Source organism: Rhinopithecus bieti, unplaced genomic scaffold, assembly GCF_001698545.2.
Source record: "Rhinopithecus bieti isolate Rb0 unplaced genomic scaffold, ASM169854v2 scaffold_17174, whole genome shotgun sequence".
NCBI classification, from domain to species: Eukaryota; Metazoa; Chordata; class Mammalia; order Primates; family Cercopithecidae; genus Rhinopithecus; species Rhinopithecus bieti.
The window spans coordinates 1,290,914-1,315,090 of record NW_016808962.1 but is presented as its reverse complement, the minus strand read 5'-3'; the positions used below and the strand labels follow the sequence as shown (position 1 = coordinate 1,315,090).

General features: G+C 47.6%; 1 protein-coding gene across 12 annotated transcripts in view; it reads left to right on the top strand.

Moving 5' to 3' along the window:
- Positions 1–24,177, top strand: part of TNS3 (tensin 3) — a 311,508-nt gene that overhangs the window by 228,745 nt on the left and 58,586 nt on the right. For all 12 annotated transcript variants that reach the window (XM_017888090.1, XM_017888093.1, XM_017888091.1 and 9 more), the window contains 3 exons: positions 15,654–15,823; positions 16,953–17,067; positions 17,151–17,234. In XM_017888090.1, the coding sequence (XP_017743579.1) occupies positions 15,654–15,823; positions 16,953–17,067; positions 17,151–17,234 (369 nt within the window). The remainder of the gene's footprint in view (positions 1–15,653; positions 15,824–16,952; positions 17,068–17,150; positions 17,235–24,177) is intronic.

The following is a 24,177-nucleotide window of genomic DNA, read 5'->3' as shown; positions in this document are numbered from 1 at the left end:
CATGGCTGATAACCTGTGCATCCTAAAGAAAGTTCAGAGCAATGGAAACTGTCAGCTTTTAATAATTGACCATGGGGTGCCCGTTGATTTAAATTGTGTGCTAAACCCCAACCAAAGGAACCAAATGTGAAAGCTGGAAGAGCGCTTTAGGGTTCAGAAAGCAGGTCATCTGCAAGCTGATTCCGTGGCAGAAGGCTCACAGCCTCACAAAGTAGAGACATGCGGACAGTCCCATCTCATTTCAACTCCAGAGTTGGGGAACATGCCGGGGGTGCTCAGCCAGAGCCTCTCAGCCAGGCCTTGTGAGGCAGAGGGATCCTTACCAGGCAGATGGTCTGGAGGAGAAGCGGACTGCGAGAAAGCATAGTGTGCCAGGGAAGTTCGGTGCCGGGGAGTGAGGCTGGAGATGCAGATAGGCCTCACCATGGAGGGCCAGGATGGGGGCCAAGGGGCAAGGCTCTTCCCTGAGGGCAGAGGCGAGCCTCGGAGTCTTGGGCTGGGCCCTTGCTTGCTTTTTTTTCTTTTCTTTCTTTTTTGCATGGTCACTGTCTTACTAGAAGAGAAGGCACTGAGAAGGTGCACTGAGCCCGGGAGCTCCATTAGGGGCCCAGAGACAATGGAGGATAGCATTTAGGCAGGATGGGGGTGCCATGGGGTGGCACTGGCCTCCAACTCTGCAGAGGAAGAATCTCAGGAGAGAGGGAGGGAAGTGAGTAAGTGGGCCCCAGCGCCTGTCCCCCAGCAGCTGGACATTGGAAGAATGAAGGGGCCTTGGATTTGGCTGTCAGTGATCTGGATATGGGGGTTTCAAAGTCATGCTGGGGACACAGGGGATCCACGGTACTTTCTAAAGGTCCAGGTGTCGTTATTTCCTTACTGTGTGTTATAACTGAGCAGTCCCCAGTTACAGGCGTCACCCTGCCAGTGTCGGACCCTCGGAGCATGGGGCAAGACACCAGTATGCGCATCTGAGGTGGAGGATGGAGGAGTGACTGCAGCACTAAGCATAGACACTCCTGGAGCCCTCCAACGACTCAGGCGTCAGCAAGAGACCAGGTCTCATGCCAGTACCTCCGCCTTTCAGGGGCTGTCTTTGGATGGTCACAGCCAGCCCAGGGTCACCTTTTCTCTGAGAGGCTTCCCTTGGCCACTGCACCCTCCAAGCAGCTGGGTGAGGTCCTAGGACCCAGGTCTTATAAGAGGGACTTCCTGGTACTCACAACAGAGAACCAGGGTAAAGGAGGTCTGGGAGCCAAGGAACCAGGGCCCTTGGCACTGGACATGTGTCCACGAGGGACTCTTGCTCTTTGTTTGCTACCGCAGGCAAGACAAGGTTTTTTCTCCATCTGTGAGCATCAGTCTCTGGGGGTGGCTGAGAGAAATGGGATATTTATGTGCCTTGAGAGCTCTAGAAAGAGACTCCTGCCCAGGGGTCAGGACTAGACACAGCTCCTCTCGATCTTCAGACCCCGATGCTTTAGGGCTGTGGATATGAACAAGCCATGTATATGTGAGTGCACATTTAATAACCGAGTCAGCCCACTGCACTACAGGGAGCACTGTGGGTGTCCAATTCGGAAGATATTTTAGAATGAGAAACTCAAGTCTGCTCTGGGAAACTGCCATTGCAGTCACTTTCTTTTATTGCATAAAACCAACTTTGAAATTTTAGAGTTGATGAATCATTTCCATTTGCCCCAGAGACTCACTCTCCAAAGCAGGGGGACTTGGTTTCCCACCCCGCCACTTTGACGGGCGCTCTGAAGACGCTGCTGAGAGGCTCGGGCCACAGAGGAGAAGGTGCTATCTGGGCCTTCTGGGACTTTGAGGTGTGGATTGCAGACCATCTTCTGCTCTGTCTACACTGCCCGTGATAGCCATGGCAAGGGATCTTCACTGGCTCAGGCCCAAAATGAAGTATTGTTTCTATAACAGATACCTTCTGATGCCATCTTTACTCTCCTGAGATGAAAGTCATAGCTAACGTAACCTCCTTAAGCACATACTAAAAACTAAATTTAACATGCTAACACTCATGTCAAAGGAAAAATAAAAATAAAGTAATTCACAATAAAGTCATTTGCATTTTGAGATGAAAATCTTTGGTCCGGCCCACACTAGAAAACAGAAATTGTCCCTCAGTTTTAAAAAATACTCATTGATTTTTTATTGCGGTGCAATACACATCACATAAAATTTAGCATTTTAATCATTTTTAAGTGTACTGTTCAGTGATAGTAAAGACATTTGCATTGCTGTGCAACCATCATTAGTATCCAGTTTTAGAAATTTGTCATCATCCCAAAGGGAAACCTTATACCCCCTGAAGTCACTTCCCGTCCACACCTCCTCCCCAAGCCCCTGACACTCACTCATCCCCTCCTGTCCCTGGGGATGTGCCTACTGTGGACATTTTACATAAATGGCATCACACTATATGTGCCTTTTGTGGCTGAGTCCTGTGACATGTTGTGTGATGTTTTCAAGCCAGCTGTGTTATAGCCCATGTGGGAACTTCAGTACTGTTTACGGCAGAGCAATATTCCACAGCAGGAAGAGAGCACAGTTTGTTTATCCATTCCTCTCTCGATGGAGACCTGGGTGGTTTCCACCTTTGGCCTTGGTGAATGGTGATGCTGTGATCATGGGTGTGCCCGTGTTTGTCTGAACACCTGTTTTCAGTTGTTTGGGGTGTTGCTCAGGAGAGGAGTTGCTAGGTCCTGTGGCAGCTCTGTAACTTGTTGGGGAACTGGTGGGTCCTATGGCCGCTCTCTAACTTGTTGGGCAACTTCCCCCCTGATGCTTGAAAGTCATTTGGTATCACCAGGTCTCTGGCGTGTTTCATTTGTCCGCAGAAGCACTGCCTGAGCTGCACTGGAAGTGGGCTGGTCTGTGTGACCCTAACAGCCTGAGTGCTGGCTCAGGGGAACTGCTAATTTATGGAATCCTAGGTAGGTGGTGGTAGAATTCTCTCCCTCTGTCAGGGTGGAGCAGTTTTATAACAACTTCCCAGCAACATGGCTTTTTTCCAGTCATGCCACATGTCCACTGCATTATGGCTTGATGTGGGCCTCATGATGGGGCCTGGGATGAGGGATGAGCCCTCTCTGCACCCAAGGCTACCCACACTCCTTAGATCACTCCCGGCTCCCACGGCCTCTGCCAGAAGTCACCGGCTGCGTCACTCCCCAGAGTTCATCAGCCAGGTGGACCCGTGGCCACACTTACGTTCAGCACAGCCTACGTGGCCCTGAAGGTGGACAGCCCTTGTATCCGTCCTGAGGCACGGGATAGTAAACACCATGGTGATTAAAAGAGGAAATGTTGGCCAGGCGCCACGGTTTACGCCTGTAATCCCAACACTTTGGGAGGCCAAGGCAGGTGGATCACAAGGTCAGGAGTTCAAGACTAGCCTGGTCAATATGGTGAAATCCTGTCTCTACTAAGAAATACGAAAATTAGCCGGGGATGGTGGCGCGTGCTTGTAGTCCCAGCTACTCAGGAAGCTGAGGCAGGAGAATCACTGGAACTTGGGAGGCAGAGGCTGCAGTGAGCTGAGATCGCACCATTGCACTCCAGCCTGGGTGACAGAGCAAGACTCCGTCAGAAAAAAAAAAAAAGGCGAAGTGTTTGGGGAAGAGGCCAGTAAGGTCACGTGATGGGGGTTGATCCAAAAAGAAAACTAATCCCTGTGAACAGGCAGGAATTGAAGCCCGTACAGAAGCTCCGTTGACGGGGTCTTTGGGGCCTTTGAGGTAGGGCAGTGTGTGAAGCAGGCGGGGGTCCCCCTTCTGTGGTTTGCAGCTTTTCACATCTGCACGTTAGGTTACAGTTGACTTACAAAACACGAGGTGTTGCTGACATTTCTCATGTTGGAGGGCTTCGTTGTTTGGACATACCATTTCCCTTTTAAATATGCCTTTTTAGAAGAAATGCCACCACCTAGCCATGGACTTCAGTGTTTCCCAGTGGAAAGAATTTTCAATTTTGCAATCTAAAATATGTGATTCCCTCCATTCACCTTCTGTTGCAGTTTTGCCGGCGCCCTCTTAGAATCAGGGTTAGGCATGGAGACAGCGTGACTGAGGGAGGGTGGGCCTGGGACGGGAAGGCTCTTCCCTGGGTGGGTCTTGATATGTCTGTCAGAATCCTGGCTAATGATTTCCTAACACATTACTTTGTAAAAAAAATGCAAGTTGCACAGCTCTTTAAGGCTGTGGCCACCAGGTGGAAGGGACTGGTCAATCAGTCCTGTTTCAGTTTTGGGAGAAGGCTCCTAAAACCATTTCTGGGAGCATTTCAGCTGGGAAGAGTGTTGGGGCGTCCTTGTCGTGCCACTTTGCCTCCTTTTACGCACTGTCTTGAAAAGATTCGTGGGTGTGTGTGAATGAGTTGAAGTCTGGAGGCCTCAAGTTCACCATGAAGCAGTCTTTGCCCGTGATTTGTTTTCACTCCTTGGAATGCAAGGAGCTTCCAGAGCCTATCAGGCACACCTGTGTGATGTCGCACTTCATTCCTAGAGGACCATATCAAGATAAATCAGTAGCTTATGGGGACTTTACCTTCTAATGCCCAGACAGAAAATGAAAGAAGGCATGTTTTAAAATAGGTAATGTTCTAGCATGTCATGAATTTTCATCTGTTCTATTTATTTTTTAAATTAATTAATTTATTTATTATTTGAGATAGGATCTCACTCTGTCACCCAGGCTGGAGTGCAGTTGGTGTGATCACAGCTCACTGCATCCTTGACCTCCTGGGCTCAGTTGATCCTCTCGCCTCAGCCTCCAGAGTAGCTAGGACGACAGGCATGTGCCACCATGCCAGCTTAATTTTTTTTGTATTTTTCTGTAGAGACAGGGTTTCATCTTGTTGCCCAGGCTGATCTGGAACTTCTGGACTCCAATGATCCACCCTCCTCAGCCTCTCAGAATGCTGGGATTGTAAGCATGAGCCACTGTGCCTGGCCCCGTTTTTTCTATGTTTTAATTAACTTATTTATCATTGTATATATTTAAGGTGTTTAACATATTTTGTTATACCTGTACATGGGGAGAGGATCACTACAGTCAAACAAATGGACATATCCACCACTTTACCTAGTTACTTTTGTGTAAGAGCGCTGAAGGTCTACTCTCTTAGTCAATATTGCATCCTGAAGATTTGCTCCAGGAGCAGATTCCATCTCTTAGAACAGGGGTTGGACACCTTGCCTTGCATGTTGGAGTCACCTGGGAAGCTTTAAAAATGCAGATGCTAAAAATGCAGGTACCTGCTTCCACCTCTGGTGGGTGGCAGATTGAGTTGGCCCTGGTGGGGCCTGGATGTCAGACTTGCTTTAAAAACTCTCCCCAAATAATGTAGTGCAAATTCAGGGTTGAGACCTGCTGTGATTCTTGAGCTTGGTTGTGTGTTGGAAACACTAGGGAGTTTTTAAAAAGACTGACACTTAGGTCTAACCGCTGGAGGTTCTGACTTCACAGGTGAGGCCCGAGCTTCAGGATTTTAGTGATAAAATGTGGACAGCGGCCTTTGAGAACCACTGTTGTATATTTGCAGTTCTGTTGTGTGTTTGCAGTTCTCAACTTAGGTGCGTGTCCCAGCCTCCAGGAGAGTTGGCCCTTGGCTCACTGAGGCTGGAGCGTGCTGCAGGGTGGTTCTGACGAGAACAGGATTTGTGACCCTGCTGTGGAATTTAGAGGACAGCCAATAGTCACGTATCGGTTATCAGAGGCAGAGGCAGGTGATTCTATGGGCCACCTTCCACCTGGGTGGTGGCTTTATTTCACCAGCGCAGAGTGGACTGTGTGACTCCACAGTGGAGAGAATGTGGTGACATGAAGTTTATGAGTGGATTACATGGTGGGTGTCTGCTCCTGGACACTTCACCCATCTTCCTTCCCTTCCCCCCTTGCACTTCCTGGCAGAGGCTCAGGGCCCAGGATCTGCCGTGCGCTGGCAAAGATCAGTCTCCAAGAGCAGTCTGAATCACAGAATCACAGTTCAGGGTCGACATAAGTACTGACTTACCAATCAGGATGTGTTAATTCGCACTCTGAATTAGTTTACATAATTGGGAGTTCAGTGTATTTGGACAAAGTGGAAAGCTGTGCAAGAGCTTTGTCGGTGTTTTAAACAAAATTTAAAAAACATTTTCTGGCTAAGTGATCTGAGAAGCCCTCTCCTGCACTTCAGACTGCTCAGAGGTGAATTGATGGCAACAGTGCTAACCCCCAGGCTGGGCTGAGTTCAGTCCCGCATGTGTTTAGTGCAGCACCCGACGTCTTGGCCTGAATCCCTGATTCTCCAGGGCTCTGACGGCGATGCATCCCCTTCTCACGAGGCCCCCGGGTGTCCCCAGTCAAGGACGGGCTTTCCTGCTCTTCCCTTGGAGCACATGAGGCTTACCTGTCAGGACCGTCCTCCTGATGGTCCTCCACCCTGTCGTGGTGGCTTTGGATAAGGCACCTCATAGGATGCACCTGGGGCTGAGGCTCCACCATCCCCAGTTCCCCCTGTGGGGCCGGAATGACTGAGCATCCTCCTGCCTCCCAGACTCGGTGTCCTTTTGCACCCTGTGGTGAATCCCAGATCCTGGGTGTGGCAGAGTCTCAGGTGACCCTGCGCAGCCTGCTGGCTGGGCAGCCCTTAGCACGTTTCCTTATCTGTCCTTGATGCCAGCTCCACCCGTGAATAACAGTGAGACTGCTAAATGAGGAAACGTGCTGGTCTTTGGGAGTGGCAGTGTGGGGGACTCTGGGGTATGTATCCCATTTTACACTCGAGGTCAGATGGTTCCCGAGGCTCTGGGTGGGTAGCACCCAGTGTCTGCAGGAAAGGAGGCTTGGGTGAAGACAGCTGAATGCCCGGTGTAGGGACTGGCCAAGGAGGTGGGCAGCATCCAGTCACTTGACCTTTGGAGACCACGTCACCATGCCATGTTTTGGTGGACAATAAGCATGTCACCACGACAGGAGGGGCACAAGACTGTGTAAAGAAAAAGCCGCTGCCTGTCCCTCCCTCCACAGAGACCCCAGCTGCATGGAGTGAGTGAGGCTGCACATCGCCCGCAGATCACCGGGGTCTATATTCACCGGGGATCTCAAGGAGCCTGAGATTCCTGCACTGAGTACTCACGGCCTTTGTAAGGAGAGGATGCAGGATTTTTTTTTTTTTTTTTCTGGCTGGGAACCAGCAGGGAAGTAAGGGCAGCTCTTCCCCAGCACCTGGGCCTCAGGCTGGGAGCAGGGTGGGCACAGGTGTGAGAGAGCAGAGCGAGCAGGGTGTGGGTGCCATGAGTGCAGGCAGATGCAGGTGGCCCCCCCCAGGGCTTTGGGAGCTGCCCTTTGCCCGTGAACAGCCCTGTGTGGGAGTTTGGTTTTTGTTCCCTTTCTTCTTGGTTTTTCTGAGAAGGGGTACCTTGGGGAGCTGGGGGTGGGAAGGCGGATCGCCCAGAGCCCCGCAGGTGCTCCTCAGTGCTGGCAAGGTCCTTCTTGTCCTCTTATCAGCTCCTCCCAGAGGTGACAGCCGTCTGTGTGGTGGCAGCTCTCTCCTGCTCCCATGAGGTCTCCTTTTTCTTCTCTTTTCCTGGATTTGACTTCTTACCAGAAAAGTATATAGGCATGGCCAGTTTTGTAGTAGTGTTCGGAGAATAGGTCTTAACAATATCATTATTCAGTTTGTGATTTCATTGTTCAAGCTGCCCAGTCTCATTGCATTACAGCCAGTTCTTTGCCGTACCTTGGAATTTTTTTATTTTGTCATCTGTGGTTTTTGTTTGTTTGTTTCCTGTTGATGCACATAATGTAATATTCTCAGTGAAAGCTGTTACCTCTCCTTTCTGCAGGTGTGAGTAGGAAGGGCCGCAGGTTGCGGAGTGAGTCCTGAGGCTATACTGCTGGCCTCTGCAGTTTTACCAGAAGCTCAAGGATAGGATGGGTATAGGAGGGGGCCCCTCGTGGTCCCAAGCAAGACCAGGGCAGCTGAGGAGGGTGGAGGAGGAGGGGTGCTGGGCTGTGGTAGGAGGGAGGCCAGGGGACAGGAGGAGACTGCTTCAGGTGCTGGTCATTTCACGTTGATGTGAAGTGTGTAAGAAGTAACTGATGGACTCAAATAATTAAATGATTCCCTTGGAGAGTGCTCAGGAATTAAGCCTCAGTGTGGAAAAAGAAATGTAAAAGTCATGTGTGTCTTCATTGAGATATGTGGCTCTTCACAGGTTCCAGGGAGCTTCCATATGTTTCTATGTGTTTTTCTAATCTTCAGCAATGACATACATTAGCTTCATCATCAGAAAGAACATCAACTAAAGAAAACTATAAATCAGTCACTTTGGAAGAAAGATTTGGGGTAGGGGGAGAGTTTTACTAAATGCTAGGGCCTCCTTTGGGTATAATTCAGAAGTCAGTGATTCAGTGCCGGGGCTCCTAACCTGTGGCCTGGGCTCACGTGTTCACCCCTTACCTCCTTACCTCTCAGGGCCAGGGCTCCTAACAGGTGGCCCAGGGCTCACCTATTCACCCCTCACCTCTTCACCCCTTCAGAGCTCACTGACTTAGCAAAGAAGTACTGAACCCTCAGGGTGTCTCAGCATGGACAGACTTTGGAGCTGAATAAGACCTGATCTTTGTCCCCACCTGGGACAGCTGGCTGCTCCTGCCTCTGTCCACAGGAAGGAATCCAAGAGTTCTCTGAGCTGGCAGTGCAGAGATATGGAGCTTGCTGTTTATGGAGACCTTCTCTGGAGAGGTGAGCAGTGATCCTGGTAGGCAGCGTACCAGAGCTAGCAAATGAACCACCTGAGGAAATGTCCACAGGGCTGTGGCCTCTCACAGGTCTCCCAGACATCAGAGTGTGAGGCAAAAGTGCTTTGCTCCTCCCACCTCTGCCCCACCGGCAGCCACTTGGAAAGAGTGGTTCTGGAAGTCCCTGCTGTAACTTTGGTGTGGCACATGGGCCGTGGGCTCAGTATGTACACTCGAGACCCAGCCCAAGTCACCACTGCCATGGGGTCACCTGTGGACCCTGGGGTCGGACTAGTCAGAGCAGTGGATGGGATGAAGAGCTGGGGGCCTTGAGTGGAGAGGCAGCTCTCAGTGAGAAGAGGGTGCCTTTGGCTGCACCCACCCCTGGAAATAAGCCAGGAACCAACTCACCTACAGTGGAGATCCTGATGGGTGGTCTTGTCCTGGAAAAGGGGCCAGAATGGAAAGGATGGACCTCCAGGAACAGTCAGCGCCCTGGCTTCCTGACAGGCAGCTCTCAGGTGGGGAGAAGGGCTGGTTTGACACAGGTGTGCAGTTTGCAGATACAGGGTGGTGAGGTGGGGCCAGTATTCAGAATGCAGAACCTGACCCTCCACCATCACGGACCACCCGTTTGTGAGCAGCACGTGCAGCCGTGGGGCCGTGTCGGAGCACAGGGTGGGTGTGAGTGAGGGTGTGAGACTGTGTGTGTGTGAGTACAAGAGACTGTGTGAGAATGAGTGTGAGACTGTGTGAGACTGTGAGTGTACAAGACCATGAGACTGTGAGGGTGGTGATAAGTGTGTGTGACGATGAGAAACAACTGTGGAGACTTGACGTGAGTGTGAGTGCAGTGAGGTGTAGTGTAGTATATGAGGAAAGTGTGAGAGCATGTGTGTGTGTGTCTGTTTGGATGTTGTGTGAGTGTGGGTGAGATTTAGTCGTGTGTGTTTGGTGTAGACTGTGGAGACTATAGGAGTGTGAAGTTGCAGGTGCATGTGAGTCACAGGGTGTGTGAGTGTGTGTGCAAATGATGAATGTATGGCTGAAATCTGCATGAGTGTTACGAAGTGTGAGAGTGAGTGGTGTTCATACATGTGTCTGAAGTGTGTGGGTGTGGAAGTGCCGGACATTGGGAGCAATGAGAGTTTGTGTATGTGAGTGTGTGGGTGTTGTGCCGTGAGAGAGGTGCGGGTGTGTGGCCCGCCCAGCCTCCAGGGCACATCCTAGCGTGGTCCTTCTTCATGGCATGGCCATTTTTTTTTTGGAATCCACTCCGAGCTTATTCCTGCTCACTGTCGCACATTGCCCTTGAGGGCCTTCTTGGTTCTTTCTTGCAGTACACGCAACATTAGGTGCCATGGCTGGCTCCATCGCCATCTCTGCCCTAGCCTTGTGCACAGTTAAAGGGAGGCGCACTGGTTGGTAGTCCTGGTCTGGGCGTGGCACGGGCCTTGATTGGATCCTGTTAACTGCTGGGCTTCCTGGGTATCTTCCTGGGACCAGTGTGGAGTCTAGTTCAGTTGTTGCCTGAAGAAAGGCAGCTAGATGATCCCTTTGTGAATATTAAAGAAGGGAGAGGAGACCCTTGCTGCAGGACGCCTTGCATTGTAACCTCTGGGAAGCGTAAGCCATGCTCCCTATAAATGTGAATGTCACTTTAACATTCGCTCTGAGCATATTGGTCAGAAAACACTCCCATGTTAATTTTTTTTTTTTTTTTTTTTTTTTTTTTTTTTTTTTTTTTTTTTTTTTGAGACGGAGTCTCGCTCTGTCACCAGTGCTGGAGTTCTGTGGCGGATCTCAGTCACTGCAAGTCCGCCTCCCGGGTTCAGGCCTTCTTTGCCTCATCCTCCCGAGTAGTGGACTACGGGCGCCCGCCACCCTCCTCCGGCTTAGTTTTTTGTAGTTTTTAGGTAGAGGACGGGGTTTCACCGTGTTAGCCAGGATGGTCTCGATCTCTGACCTCTATCCGCCCAGTCTCGGCCTCCCAAAGTGCTGGGATTACAGGCTTGAGCCACCGCGCCTGGCCCCATGTTAATTTTTATATGGCTATCAGACACAGGAGACTTAGCAGAGAGAAGGAAAAGTGTAAGGATCAAACACATGAGTTTGGGAGAATACGGGAACTAATACTAATGCAAAATTCGAAAGGGATTTGGGGAGATTCAATACAACCACACAGAGTACTACAAAATAAAGAAACTTTGTTCCTCTCGAAGGTAATCTCTGTATTGTTTCCCTAATTTTAAAAAGTAATACACATTATTAGCAAAACATTGAAAGATAGAAACATTTACGAAAAGTATGAATAGTGCCTGGAATTCCACAACTCAGAGAGAAGCTCTTATGAGCATTTGGGGACATTTTCTTAGTTTTTAAAATAAAAATGAAACCACACTACACATGCATCTTTGCCCGCTCTTTTTTGTCACTTAATGTTTTAGCGTGTTTGCCCACTTCGAGTTCCATAAAACTTGACTTTTAATGACAACATAAACAGTCCATTTTGAGCGTGGCCCATTATAACACTTACTGCCTGCAACTGTGTGCCAAGCCCCAGCCTTTGCTGCGTTATCTGTAGGATCCCCTAAGCCAGCTTTGTGTCTTTCTCATTTCATTCTGGAGATGGCTTTGAGAACTCATCTCCTGTGAGCAGAGAGGCAGAGTCCACCCCTGCCAGGTGGCCCCGGGCTGGCCTCTGAGTGAGCATCTACTGCTGGCAGCAGGACGTGGGTTCGATGGCAGCTTCCTCTAGCCCAGTAGCAATACCGTGAGCAAGCTGCCCTCTCTCTTCTTCTCTGACTTTCCCCGTAGCCAAGGACTCTCAGATGGGAAGAACTCGAAAACCGTCCCTCCTTCCTTTTCTCTAGACTGCTGTGCACTCAGACCCTTTGGAAATGTGCACTCACCGGGTTCTCTACCAGACCCCATGTATTTAACTTAGACACTTGGCAGATTTCCTAAGACTGGGAAGCATAAACTATTGTTAAATCTGAAATTCACACGAGAGACAGAAGAATTTATGAAGCCTTTGTTGGCTGTCCCATCAGGACATGTCCAGGAGGAAGAGTGCCCCTTCCTCAGCAGGATGAGTGTGGCCATCTTGATCCCAGGGGCCCCTCTGTCACCACAGGCAGTGGAAGTGGGCAGTGCCCCCCAGGGCCCATGGGGCCCCTATCTGCCGTTTGTGGGCTTTTTGAGGTGGGCAGGGATGGAAGGGAAGGAAAGGCACCAGTGGGTAAGGAAGAGTGACCACAGAGGAATAGAGTTGACAGTTGTGGGTTTTAAAGTCAGATACATGTGGTGACAAATCATTGCTCTCTGCTGACTTGCTGTGTGGTGTAGGATGAGTACTCAGACCTGAGCCTCCGTTCTGCTTGTAGGCCACCTTAATGTAGTGATTATGGGCTTTTCTCTATGAGAGCACCTGCCCGGGCTTAAGACTGTCACTGTTGCTGGATAAATGTTGGTTTCCTGTTTTCCTTTCTTTTGTAACTACCTCCTGGGCAGATGTGGGTGCATCCTAGCACATAGTGGTGTTTCAATATCTTAAACCCTGTCCATTTTGTCCTATTTTTTTTTTCTGGCATTTCAAACTTCTCATTTCCAAGGTTTGCAGTCCGAGAGGAAGGGATCTCCACACCCCGCAGAGGCCAGGGCCTTGCTGACCTTGTGTGCCTGTGTCTTTTAACCTTTGGGAATGGAAAGCAGGACCCTGCAGGGCTGAAGCCACACTTTCTGTGCGGCCACATCCTGGAATCTGGGGCCTGGTGGCACTTTTGCAGGTGCCTTGATTCCCCCATTCTACCTGCACTTGCAGAGCCTCTTTCTGGCCTCAGGCCCACAGCCGCTGTCCGTCGCTGTCCTGGTGGTCCCAGTGGCAGGATACTGAGAAGTACTGATCCATCCAGAGGGAGAAGCATGTAGCTCTGCTTAACCAGACATGGTGCCACACAGATTTTAGCGCAAGCACTAGAGGTGGGATAGTAAGAACATTTTTTTTGAGACTTCTTTTGAATGAAGATTGACTTTTTTTGAGACTTTTTTTTGAATGAAGAACATTCTGTTTTTCATGGTAATTCTTTAGGGGGGAGAGAGAATTGAGGAACAGTTTCAAATCCATGTGTTCAGCAGGGACATTTCTAGGGCCAGCTCACAGAATGCCTGTGTTCCAGAGCCGCCTCTGGCGGGGGAGGCCCAGGACGGAGCCCACTGTTGGCTCTGTGTCAGCTCACACACAGATCGTATTCCCTAGTGCTTTGAAGGAGACATGTTGAAGGAAACCTCCAAGTTGAAAGGTTAGAAGTCTAAGCCTCCTACACTGAGACTTATGTTTTAGTCCTGGAAATTCTTTTTCGAACTCTGTTACGACCTGGATGCGCCTTCGAGCGCAGCTGCAAGGCTGTGCTGGCTGTTGTCAGCTAACCCTAATGGGACCTCAGTTTCTGAAGCCAGTGAGTTTCCAACCTCAGGCCTGAGATCGGAGTGCATTAACGTGTGCTTCCCAGCCGCCTTCTCCAGATCAAAGAGAACACTTGACTACACTGTCCATTTTTTCTTGATTATGACTGTTTTTAGTTGAGACATAATCATTGTACATATTTGTGGGGTACAGTGTGATATTCTGATAAATGTATACAATGTACAATGCTCAAATCAGGGTGATTCGCATAGCCATTTTTCTGTGTGCTTCATGCAACACTGCATGTTGGGATGATACTGCCTTGTCATTTTTGATCAGACACCACATATTATCTTGCATGTTGAACAGAAGTAGTATTCCCTCCCCTTGGAAAACTACCTCTCTGGAAGGGACCTCTGAAGCTCTAGGCTGTGAGTGGACCGTAATGTCAGTTCAGGGCAGCGGAGCTCGCGGCACTCTCCACAGATAGGTCCTCCACTCTGGAATGATTTCCCTTGAGGCCAGTGGCATCGCTCCTTTTTCCAGGGAGGGGACCAGGCTCTCAGTCACTTGCCCGTGGCCATGGCACTTCCTTTCTGTCACTAACACCCAGGGCTATCGCCTGCCACCTTGACTGCTTCAGGAACAAACTCCACATCTGAGCTGAGTACCAGGTGGTGCGTGAGGCCAGCCCGACTTTGTGACCTCACACCTCCCCTAGCCCTCTTTAAACTCATTCTTGGAATGGCTGCAAATGCATGTGTGTGTTGAAGAGCACTGGGGTGAGGGTGGTCCCCTCCCTGACCTGCAGCACTTGCGTCCTGTTGAGGGTGGTGAGTGTGGGGACAAGGACCACTGCACCGTGAGGATGAGGGTGCTGTAGTGAGGGGTTACTGTGTGAGTAGGGACTCTCAGATAAGCCGTTTCATTTCATTTAATCCTCCCCTTGTGGGAGGGAAAAGAGAGCAAGCATTATGCTCATATTAGCCATAAAGAAATGGGGGCTGAGGATGTCATGCAGCTGCTGAGGGATACATGTGAGACTCCAAATCCCGGGTCCTAATGCACACTTCTTCCTTTTTCCGTGGATCTGTGGAGGAAGCTGCTGGGAACTGAAGAGAGGATGGAAGGAAGAGGTGGAAGGATGCTTGCAAGGACCTGGGTTTGGATCTCACTTGCTTGGTCACTGTTGTGTGGTGCTGAGCAGACGTCCCACGGGACAGGGAGGGTGGTGTCCAGCCTGGCTTAGCCCAGGAGCCTCCTCAACCCTCACCTGAGCGGCACCTAGTGGCTGGTAGGGTCGGGCAGTGGAACCCCCGATGCTGCAGACAGAAACAAGAACCCTTACAGCAGTCCTGCTGCTCCTCTCAGGCGGGCATGGTGGGTCGACGTCCTGTCCCTCTCTGTGGGACTTTCTCTTTATCATGCCAACCTTTGCATTCATGTGAACTTCTGAAGTTTCTGGATGTAGGAGGAGAGAGAGAGAGGTGTCAATGGCATATCATGGGCTCAGCATGACTGTATATCACTATCATGATGTATTTCACTTTGGAGGGCGGCCATTAACCAATTTGGAACAAAATCATTCTAAGAGGAGCCTTATGTGGGGCATACATGTTGGTGAATCAAACTCCATCTTTCAGTGAAATGCTACTCTGAACTCTGCACTTACAGGGAGCATGTATTTATAGTTTAAATCGAAGCTGTAGGGAATAGTGTTGTTGGGTTTGAATTTTCGGACTACGTCATTCAATAGAAACATTCTTCTTTTAATAGCTGGCAGCAGATTTTTTCCTAAGTGGCAAATCATAAGAATCCTTGGGAAGAGGCTTTAGAAAATTAGATCCCAGCCCGACCGCCATTTTTCCCCCAACACAAAGAGAACAGAATTTGGTCAAGAGTGGGGACGCCGGGGATCTGTGTCATTAAAAACCGCCTGTGGTGTTTCTGGAAAGGACAGTTAGGATGGTGAATGTTTATTGTTGATGCTTGAAATAACAGGATTTTTCCCCCTCCAGAATTTCCCATTGCTGAGATTCAAATTATCATAGTCGGGCCACGCTCTGCCCGAGGTCACCGCAGATATGTGGTCCTCAGGGCACTCTGGTCCTGACAGGACACCAGGGGTGGCATGCAGGGCCTCCTTTCCAGCTGGGTCTTCGTCAGTCCTACCCAGCATTCCATCAGGGCACTGTCCTTTCCCAGCACTGCAAGTGAGTCCGGATGCTTGGTCCTGTCCCCAAGCAGCCTGTTCTGGAAGGAGCATGCTGGACTGGTGAAGCTGCACGTTTCCAAGGCTGTGGTCTTGTTCATCCCTTGAGAGTCTGAGAATGCCTTAGGTTTCCCATCATCTGCCTGCAGCAACCACAGCATCTTCCTGGAACAATGGTGACCAGGATGCAGCATACAGCACCTTTGAGAAGCAGCAGACGAGATTTAAGGAAGGGGCGCCTCACTGCGCCTTGAGGAAGTGCCCTGCAGCCCGCTTGTCTCTCTTTTAACAGGCTCCTCACCTGAACAGCCCCTGGGCGGGAGACTCAGGAAGCTGAGCCTGGGGCAGTATGACAACGACACTGGGGGGCAGCTGCCCTTCTCCAAATGTGCATGGGGAAAGGCTGGTGTGGACCATGCCCCGAACCTGCCACCATTCCCCTCACCAGCAGACGTCAAAGAGGTATGTGCCACGGCCAGGTCCCAGTTTCTGGGCCCATTCCACTCCCTTTCTTGTCCTGGAACCCCGGGTGAATGGGCAATGACCAGGCCTTGTCCCTGAATACAGTCTACACTACCCTCCGCACCCACCTTCCGTCCTGGTTCCACAAATGTAGTCGTGGTTCCTCTGTACCTGGCAGGCGGTGTGGCTGGGAGAGCACAGTGTGCAGTCAGCTGGCCTGGGTAATGCACCCCAGAGATAGCTATGCTGGTGGGGCCACCTCACTCAGGGCATTCGAGCCTCTATGTTCTAATCTGTAGAATGGGCACGAGGAGCACAGCCTGTGGGTGGGTTGTGTGAGTTTGAGGTAGGGCTCTTATAGGTCTGTCCTTAGCTGTTCTCCATAGTCCGACAGCAGCAGCCAGTGGCACACACAGCCTTCCTTCAGGATCATCACACAGGGCCCTCAGTCCTCCCTCCGAGACCTTCCTAGCAGGTGATCCACAGGTGAGGGCCACAGATGAGAGCTTCGTGCTCTTCCAAGAGGCCTAGGTAAGGCTTCTAGTCAGAATGGAAGTAAAGCGGGTCGGTGTATCCAAATCTTTTTAGAGATGGGTAGGATTTCTTTTCAAGTTGGCAGGATTGGAAACTACAGAATAAACTAGAAAAAAAAAGTTATACCTAGTCTTGACTCACAAACGAAACCACTATTAATATTTAGAATATTTCTGCCCAGCCTTTTTTCTATGCTATGTATTTAAAATACTATGTGTTTTTATGCATCGGTGACTGTATTAATGCCACGGTTAAGGACTGTTTTATCCAGCTTTTTTTCTTAATATTGAGACACTCATTTACCTGTACCACTACAAACTCTGTCTACTTCACTTATTAGCTGTATATTGTATTAGAAGGATGGGTCATAAGATACCTTCCATTTCCTTTACTGTTGAACATGAAAGTGTTCTCCAGTTTTCCATGGCTGGGAGAGGCGGGCTGGTTTTGTGCCGTGGATCCAGTCCTCAGCCTCCTTGTCCTGCTGTCAGTGGAGGGATTCGCTCAGTGGGTCAGCCTGGGGGAGCCACAACTGTTTGGAGGGGCCTTCACTTGACTTCCTGTTCTCACATTCTGCTCCCTGTGCCAATTTCAGACCATGACCCCTGGCTATCCCCCAGACCTCGATATGATCGATGGCAGAATTTTAAGTAGCAAGGAGTCCATGTGTTCAACTCCAGCATTTCCTGTGTCTCCAGGGACACCATACGGTAAGAACGAAGTAACACTAGCTGCATGCTGCTCCATGCCAAAGGAGGGTGACAACAGCCCCTTGCTCTGCTTTCTTTTCCAGTGAAAACAGCCCCGCGCTATCCTCCATTCAGCCCACCTGAGCCCCCACTGAGCAGCCCGGCCAGTCAGCACAAAGGAGGACGTGGTAAGAAATCCACCCGCGAGTCACAGGAGCGTGGCAGCTCAGGTGTCGCATCGCAGGGTCACCGTTTTTACAGAGAAGAACTCTTATGCAGAAATATTTCCGTTTGTGTCATATCTCAGAAGCCTTGGGTGAGGACAGATTTTGCTGGGGAAGATGCAGGGATGTGGCTGTGAAATCCACTGTCTGGTGGCAACCTGGCCTTGCGTCGCTGCCTGGCATCCTGTGGGGAACCCTCCTGTTCAGCCCCTTCATACACAATTGATGGGACTGTGAATGGTGCCCGTCAGCAGCTTAGCATTGGTGCTTTTGAAGAAACTAGAATGCCCACCTCACACTTTACGTTCTCTGTGGAAATCGTGCCACACGGGTGCCCCTAGCTCTGCCACCCCAGCTGCCTTCTCATGCGTGCCTTGTGGCCCCTCCTGTCTGTTATTATTGGATGCCTAATCACTGTCCCTGGATCTGTGCAGGAGCTCAGGGGCTCTATCCATGGTCTGATCACGTCCGTCTGTCTGCACAGCTGACTCAGGCGAAGGAGTGTTAGCAGGCGGTGTTTAGGTCGAGTTACTGCGCACTTCTGGGTGGTCTTGAGGACTTGCCTGAGAGTCCAGGACAAGGCTGAGCTCGGGCAGGTGGAGAGAGAATACAAACCAAAAGCTCGTGCACATTTCAAAATCACTCTTCTCTGGGAGTTTCGTTACGCTGCTGCTTTTCTGCCCTGGTGAAGGACGCTGTTAATAGTTATTAGGCACATTATCTGAGAGTGAGAGACTTTGATTAACTTGTGTTTTCGTCTGCCCCTTACCCAGAAGTATTATAATCATGACAGCTAGCTCCATTCTCCCTTTCTCTCCCTTTCTCCAGAGTAAACCAAGCCTGTGGACGATATAATAGAAAGACATCCTTCTCCTAAAATTCCCTTTATGGTTACAGGACCATAAATGGCTCTCTTCATATGTAGTATATAGCAGTTAAACTGCCTGTATTTCTCGATAAGTGCGACTGAAATTTAAAATAAGCTGCATTTTAAGATACACATTATATGAGCATTACGTGAGAAGTGTGTATGTTCTAATATGCATTAGCATGATGGACTCGCACATAGGTAGCCTTGCGTCTGTTCTATATTTTTTATCACTTCAACAGATGCAGAGAGAGGGATGTCCCTTCCACCCCATGTAGCCCCTTCTCCTCATGGAGGTGACTGTACTTGGCTCCTAGCTTGAAAGTGTTCAGTGGGTTTGGCATGGCATCTAGCCCTCTGGCCTGGAATCCTGTCTTCTCCTGCAACACCAAAGCCGAGTTCATTTGAAATAGGTAGATGACAAGCAGTGGAAGGCGGGTAATAAGTCTGAGGAAAGAAAATACTAGAAACAGCCTGCACACTCATTAACAGCTCCTGAGGAAGGCCTGTAAGATCACTGTATGGAGCATCAGAGAATGTTGAGCCGGTCTAAACTCCAGAAGGGTCTAGGATGCTGCAGGAAGCCTGGGTACTCAGCGTGGGATACCCAGTGACCTGGCTGTCTTATGATGGCCCAGTTGTCCCAGCCTGGAGATGGGCTCCGTGTCCTGTGTGTGAATGAGCGTTACACCATGTGTGGATGACGATGGGTCTGCACACCAGCATGTGTTAGATTCTGGTGGCTCCAACTTGTCCTGAGTACTATCTGCATATAAATATTCACATGGAAGAAGTCAGGCCTTTGCCTTTAAATATAAAAAGGAGACATGATAAGAATGTTCATGGGAGCCTTCTAGAGTTTTATTTCAACAGTCCCCAGGGAGGGTCAGCTTCACATTAACCCACAAGGAGCACAAAGATAACACAATGCTGACTTAGCGGACGCTTTCATCAGACAGCGTGGTGAGCCAGTGCCCTTGCCTGGAGGCCCCACCTGCTCTGCAAAGTCAAGTGGAGTTGTGAGACTCCTCTGAGAGCACAGTAATAACAGAGGTAGCTCGCCCGTACCGAATGTGTCTCCCGATCTTTACAGAATGATTTCCTTCCATGTTGCGGTCGCATTCTGTGGGTCACTGTTACTGTTACCCTCGTTTTACAGGCAAGGAAATTGACGTGAAGAAGTTGAGTAGCTAGTAAGTGGCAAAGTCAGAGTTTCAGCTCTGTCAGCCCACTCCACAGCCATGGGCAGATTATACAGGGCTAGTGTTTCACTTTGTCTTGTCTAACCTAGATGTGACCTAGCATCACAACTGAAAAAGCACATGGAAAGTCTCAGCGTCATGGAATAACCATGTAATTCGTACATTTAGGTAACCTCCAGGCACCTCCACCTCCTTATCTAAAAATGCAGACCATAGTACCTGCCATTCGCAGCCACTGTGCAGTTTTGAAAGAGTAAGCTTTAGGCACCTGCAGTGATGCTTAACTGTGTATCATTTAGGCTTAGAGACTGATGTGCGTATGAATGACAGTATTTGCTTTAAAGTACCATGAGGGAGAGGCTTCACTTCCTGGAGGGTGAATTACACATACTTTTCTCTATTTCTCCTGCTAAGTACAACTTAAAACCTTGGAGAGTAAGTATAAGACAACTGTAAGAAAGCTCTGAAAGATGGGGAGAAGGTCAGCTAGCCCTGGACCTCAGGGCCAAGGGACCCGGTAGGCCTTATTTATGGTATTTATGGGCCAGGAAACAATCTTCAGAGGACTGAAAGTAACTGAACCATACAGAGCATGTTCTCCAACCACAATGGACTCACTGGAAATCAGTAACAGAAGAACAACAGGAACATCTTCAACACTTGGAAACTAAAAAGCACACTTACAAATAATCTATGCGTCAAAGAGGAGGTCTCGAGGGAAATCCAAAAACATACTGAACTGAATGAAAATGAGGATAAAATACCAAAAATTGTGAGACATGGCTTTATCCACTGCTTTAATACAGCAGCACCGAGAGGAAAACTTATCAGAAATTTTCTTACACATTTTCTTGGGAAAGAAGAAAATTCTGAAATGAATAGTTTATGCTGTTACCTCCATAACCTAGAAAAAGGAGAACAAAGTAAACCCAAGACAAGCAGAAGGAAGGAGATATTAAAAATCTAAGCAGAAATTTAAAAAAAGATACAGATAAGTAATAGAGAAATGAAAGAGCTGGTTCTTTGAAAAGATGAATAAATTTGACAAACCTCTAACAAGACTAACAGAAAAATGTAAGACATAGATTGCTATCGTTAGGAAGGAAACAGGCACCATCACTAAAGACCCTGCAGACACCAAAAGAATAATGAAGAAATACACACAACTACATGCATGCATTTTATAACTTAGGTGAAATTGACCAGTTCCTCAATGAGCACAAACTATCACAACTCACCCAATATGAAATAGACTACTTGAATGCCCTATAACTATAAGGAAATTGAGCTAGTAATTTATAATCTCCCAAAAAAGAAATCTTCACTTTTCACTGGATAGTTCTACCAAACATGTAAAGAAGAATTAATGCTAATTTTACACAATACCTTCCAGAAAACAGAAGAGGAGGGCACATGTCCTAATTCATTTTGTGATGCTAGTATTACCCTGATACTAAAACCAGACAAAAAGAGCAAAAAAGGAAAACTACAGACCAATATCCTTCACAGATTCAGACACAAAACTCCTTAACAAAACATAAACAAATAGAACACAGCAATATGCAAAAAGAATGACACAGGGTAGCCAAGTGGGACATATTCTGAGATGTAAGTCTGGTTTAGTATTTGAAAATTCATTCATGTAATACACTATACTAACAGGCTAAAGAAAAAGCTCACAACTAAATCAATCCAAAAAAGCAATAAAAAGAGTTTGGCAAAATTCACATCATTCATGACTCAAAACTTCCAGCAAAATAGAGGACAGGAACTCCTTCACCCTTATAAAAGCATCTAAAAGGCCCACAGCTTACAGCACTCTTTTCAACATAGTTCTGGAAGTTCTACAGAGACATAATACAAGAAAAGGAAAATAAAGACAACAGATGAGAGGAAAGAAATAAAACTGTCCCTTTTTACTGTTGACATGATCATCTACGTAGGAAGCCCCAGGGAATCTTGAGTTTGCTGGTGACATGATTGTCCAAAAGAAAATCCCAGGGAAGAGGCGGAGCTTGCAGTGAGCCGAGATTGCGCCACAGCATTCCAGCCTGGGCGACGGTGCAAGACTCTGTCTCAAAAAAAAGAAAAGAAAATCCTAGGGAGCAACAAAACAACAACAAAAAGTGAAACTGCTAGAACAAATTCAGCCAGTTTGCAGGAGTCTAGTTCAGCATACAAAAACCAATTGTATTTCAGTATGCTAGCAATGCACCTGTAGAAGCTGAAATTAAAAATATAAGTCACGACCCGGTGGGGTAGCTCAGGCCTGTAATCCCAGCACTTTGGGAGGCAGAGGTGGGCAGATCATGAGGTCAAGAGATCTAGACCATCCTGGCCAACATGGTGAAACTCTGTCTCTACTGAAAATACAAAAATTAGCTGGGTGTGGCAGTGCATGCCTATAATCCCAGCTGTTCGGGAGGCTGAGGCACGAGAATCACTTGAACCCAGGAGATGGAGGTTGCAGTGAGCCATGATTGCACCACTGCATTCCAGCCTGGCAATGAGCTACACTCTGTCTCAAAAAAAAATATATATATATACACATACACACAACGCACACATATGTATGTATATACTGCAACATATGTATATGCATGTATATGGTGATATATTATGGCCATGCATATATGTATGAATATGTGTATATATGCACGTTTGTAAGTCTACAGTTGGGCATGCATGCACATATGCACACACTGCACATATGTCCTGCACATGCAATGCACACGTGTAATGTGTAGGTGTGCATGTGTGTGCATGTAATAGTGCATGTGTGCTCCATATGATATGCGTATATATACATGTGTGCACATACGTATGTATATATCATGTGTTATGTCGCATGTGTATACGTATGTACTTATATATATATACACATATACATATATGAGGAGGACAGTGGTGGCATATGAGCTTGTATGTATACATGTGTGTGTATATATATATATGCCACTTATAATAGCTCAAAAAATTAAATGGTTAGATGTAAACCTAACAAACCATGCACAAGACTTGTGTGCTGAAAACTGCACAGTGCTGATGAAGGAAACCACAGAATATCTCAATAAGTGGGGAGACATAATTTTTTTCATGGATGGAAAATGAAACCTAGTACAGCTGTCACTTCTTTCCAGATTGACAGACAGTTTTACCACAATTCCCGTCAAAATCTCAGCAAGATTTTTTTTGTAGATATAGACAACATAATTCTAAAATGTGTGGAAAGGCTAAGGAACCAGAATAGCCTAAACAATTTTGAGAAAGAATTAAGTGGAAGGAATAAGGTTACCTAATTTCAAGACTTAGTAGCTACAGTCATCAAGACTGTGGTGTGGATGGAGGAACAGACACTTAGGTTCATGAAACAGAGTAGAGAACTGAGAAACAGGCCTACACAGATAAGCCAAGCTGATTTTTTTGACAAAGGTACAGAAGCGAGTGGGGGAAGGTCAGCCTTTCAACAAATGATGCAGGAGCACTTGGGCACCCATAGGCAAAACAATGAATAGCTACCAAAGGCTCACACTTTATACAAAAGTTAACTTAAAATGGATGATGGACTTAAATGTAAATTGTAAAACATAGTATTTTTTAAAATGGGAGAAAATCTTTGGGATCACTGGGCAAAGAGTTACAAGGTTACAACAAAAGCATGAACCATAAAAGGAAAAGTTGATAAATTAGACTTTATAAAAAATTAAACATTTTTGCTATGGAAAGAATCTGTGAAGAGGATAAAAAAGACAAACTGCAGAGTAGGAGAAAACGTTTGCACACCCTATGTCCAAAAAAAAGAATATCATCTAGAATGTATATAATCTGTCAATACTCAGCAGTAAAGAACAAACAATTCACTTGGAAAATGAGCCAAACTATTATTAAAAAGTCAAAAAAACAACAGATGCTGGCAAGGCCGCAGAGGAAAGGAACATGTATACACTGTTGGAGGGAATGTGAATTAGTTAAGCCACTGTGGAAAGTAGTTTAAAGATTTCTCAAAGAACTGAAAACAGAACTGCCATTTGACCCAGCTGTCCCGTTACTGGGTATATACCCAAAATAAAACAAATCATTCTACCAAAAAGACGCATGCACTTGTATGTTTATCACAGCACAATTCACAATAGCAAAGACATGAACTCAACCTAGATGCCCATCAATAGTGGATTGGATAAAGAAAATGTGGGACATATACACCATCAAAATACTCCACAGCCACAAAAAAGAACCAAATCATGTCCTTTGCAACAACACGGATGCAGCTGTAGGCCATTGTCCTAAGCAAATTCAGTATTCCCTGAATTTAAAATAAAAGTTGAAATAAAAAAAAAAAGGTCACTGACTAAATTACGTAAATTGATTTTCTTCAGTAGGGGAAAACAAAATAGAAAATGGCCGAAAGAAGGGAAGGGACGTGTCACTGAAGAGGACATAGAGGTGGTATATGAGCACATGAAAAGTTGCTCAACATCATTAGCCATTAGCAAAATATAAATTTAAATCACACCTATCAGAGTGGCTAAAATAAAAAACAGTGACAGCATTCAATACTGGTGAGCATGTGGAAAAACTAGACCCCTTATACATTGCTGGAGGGATTGTTAAAATGGTACAGCTGCTGTGGAAAACAATGTTGGCAGTTTCTTAAAAACAAAAAACCTGCATCTGCCATGTGACTCAGTGATTGCGTTCCTGGGCATTTACCCCAGAGAAATAGACTTATGTTCACATAAAACCTATACAGAAACTTTTTAATAGCCCCAAACTGGAAACAAAGTAGGTGTCCTCAAACAGGCCAGTGGTTAAACAAATTGTAGTACATTAATACCAT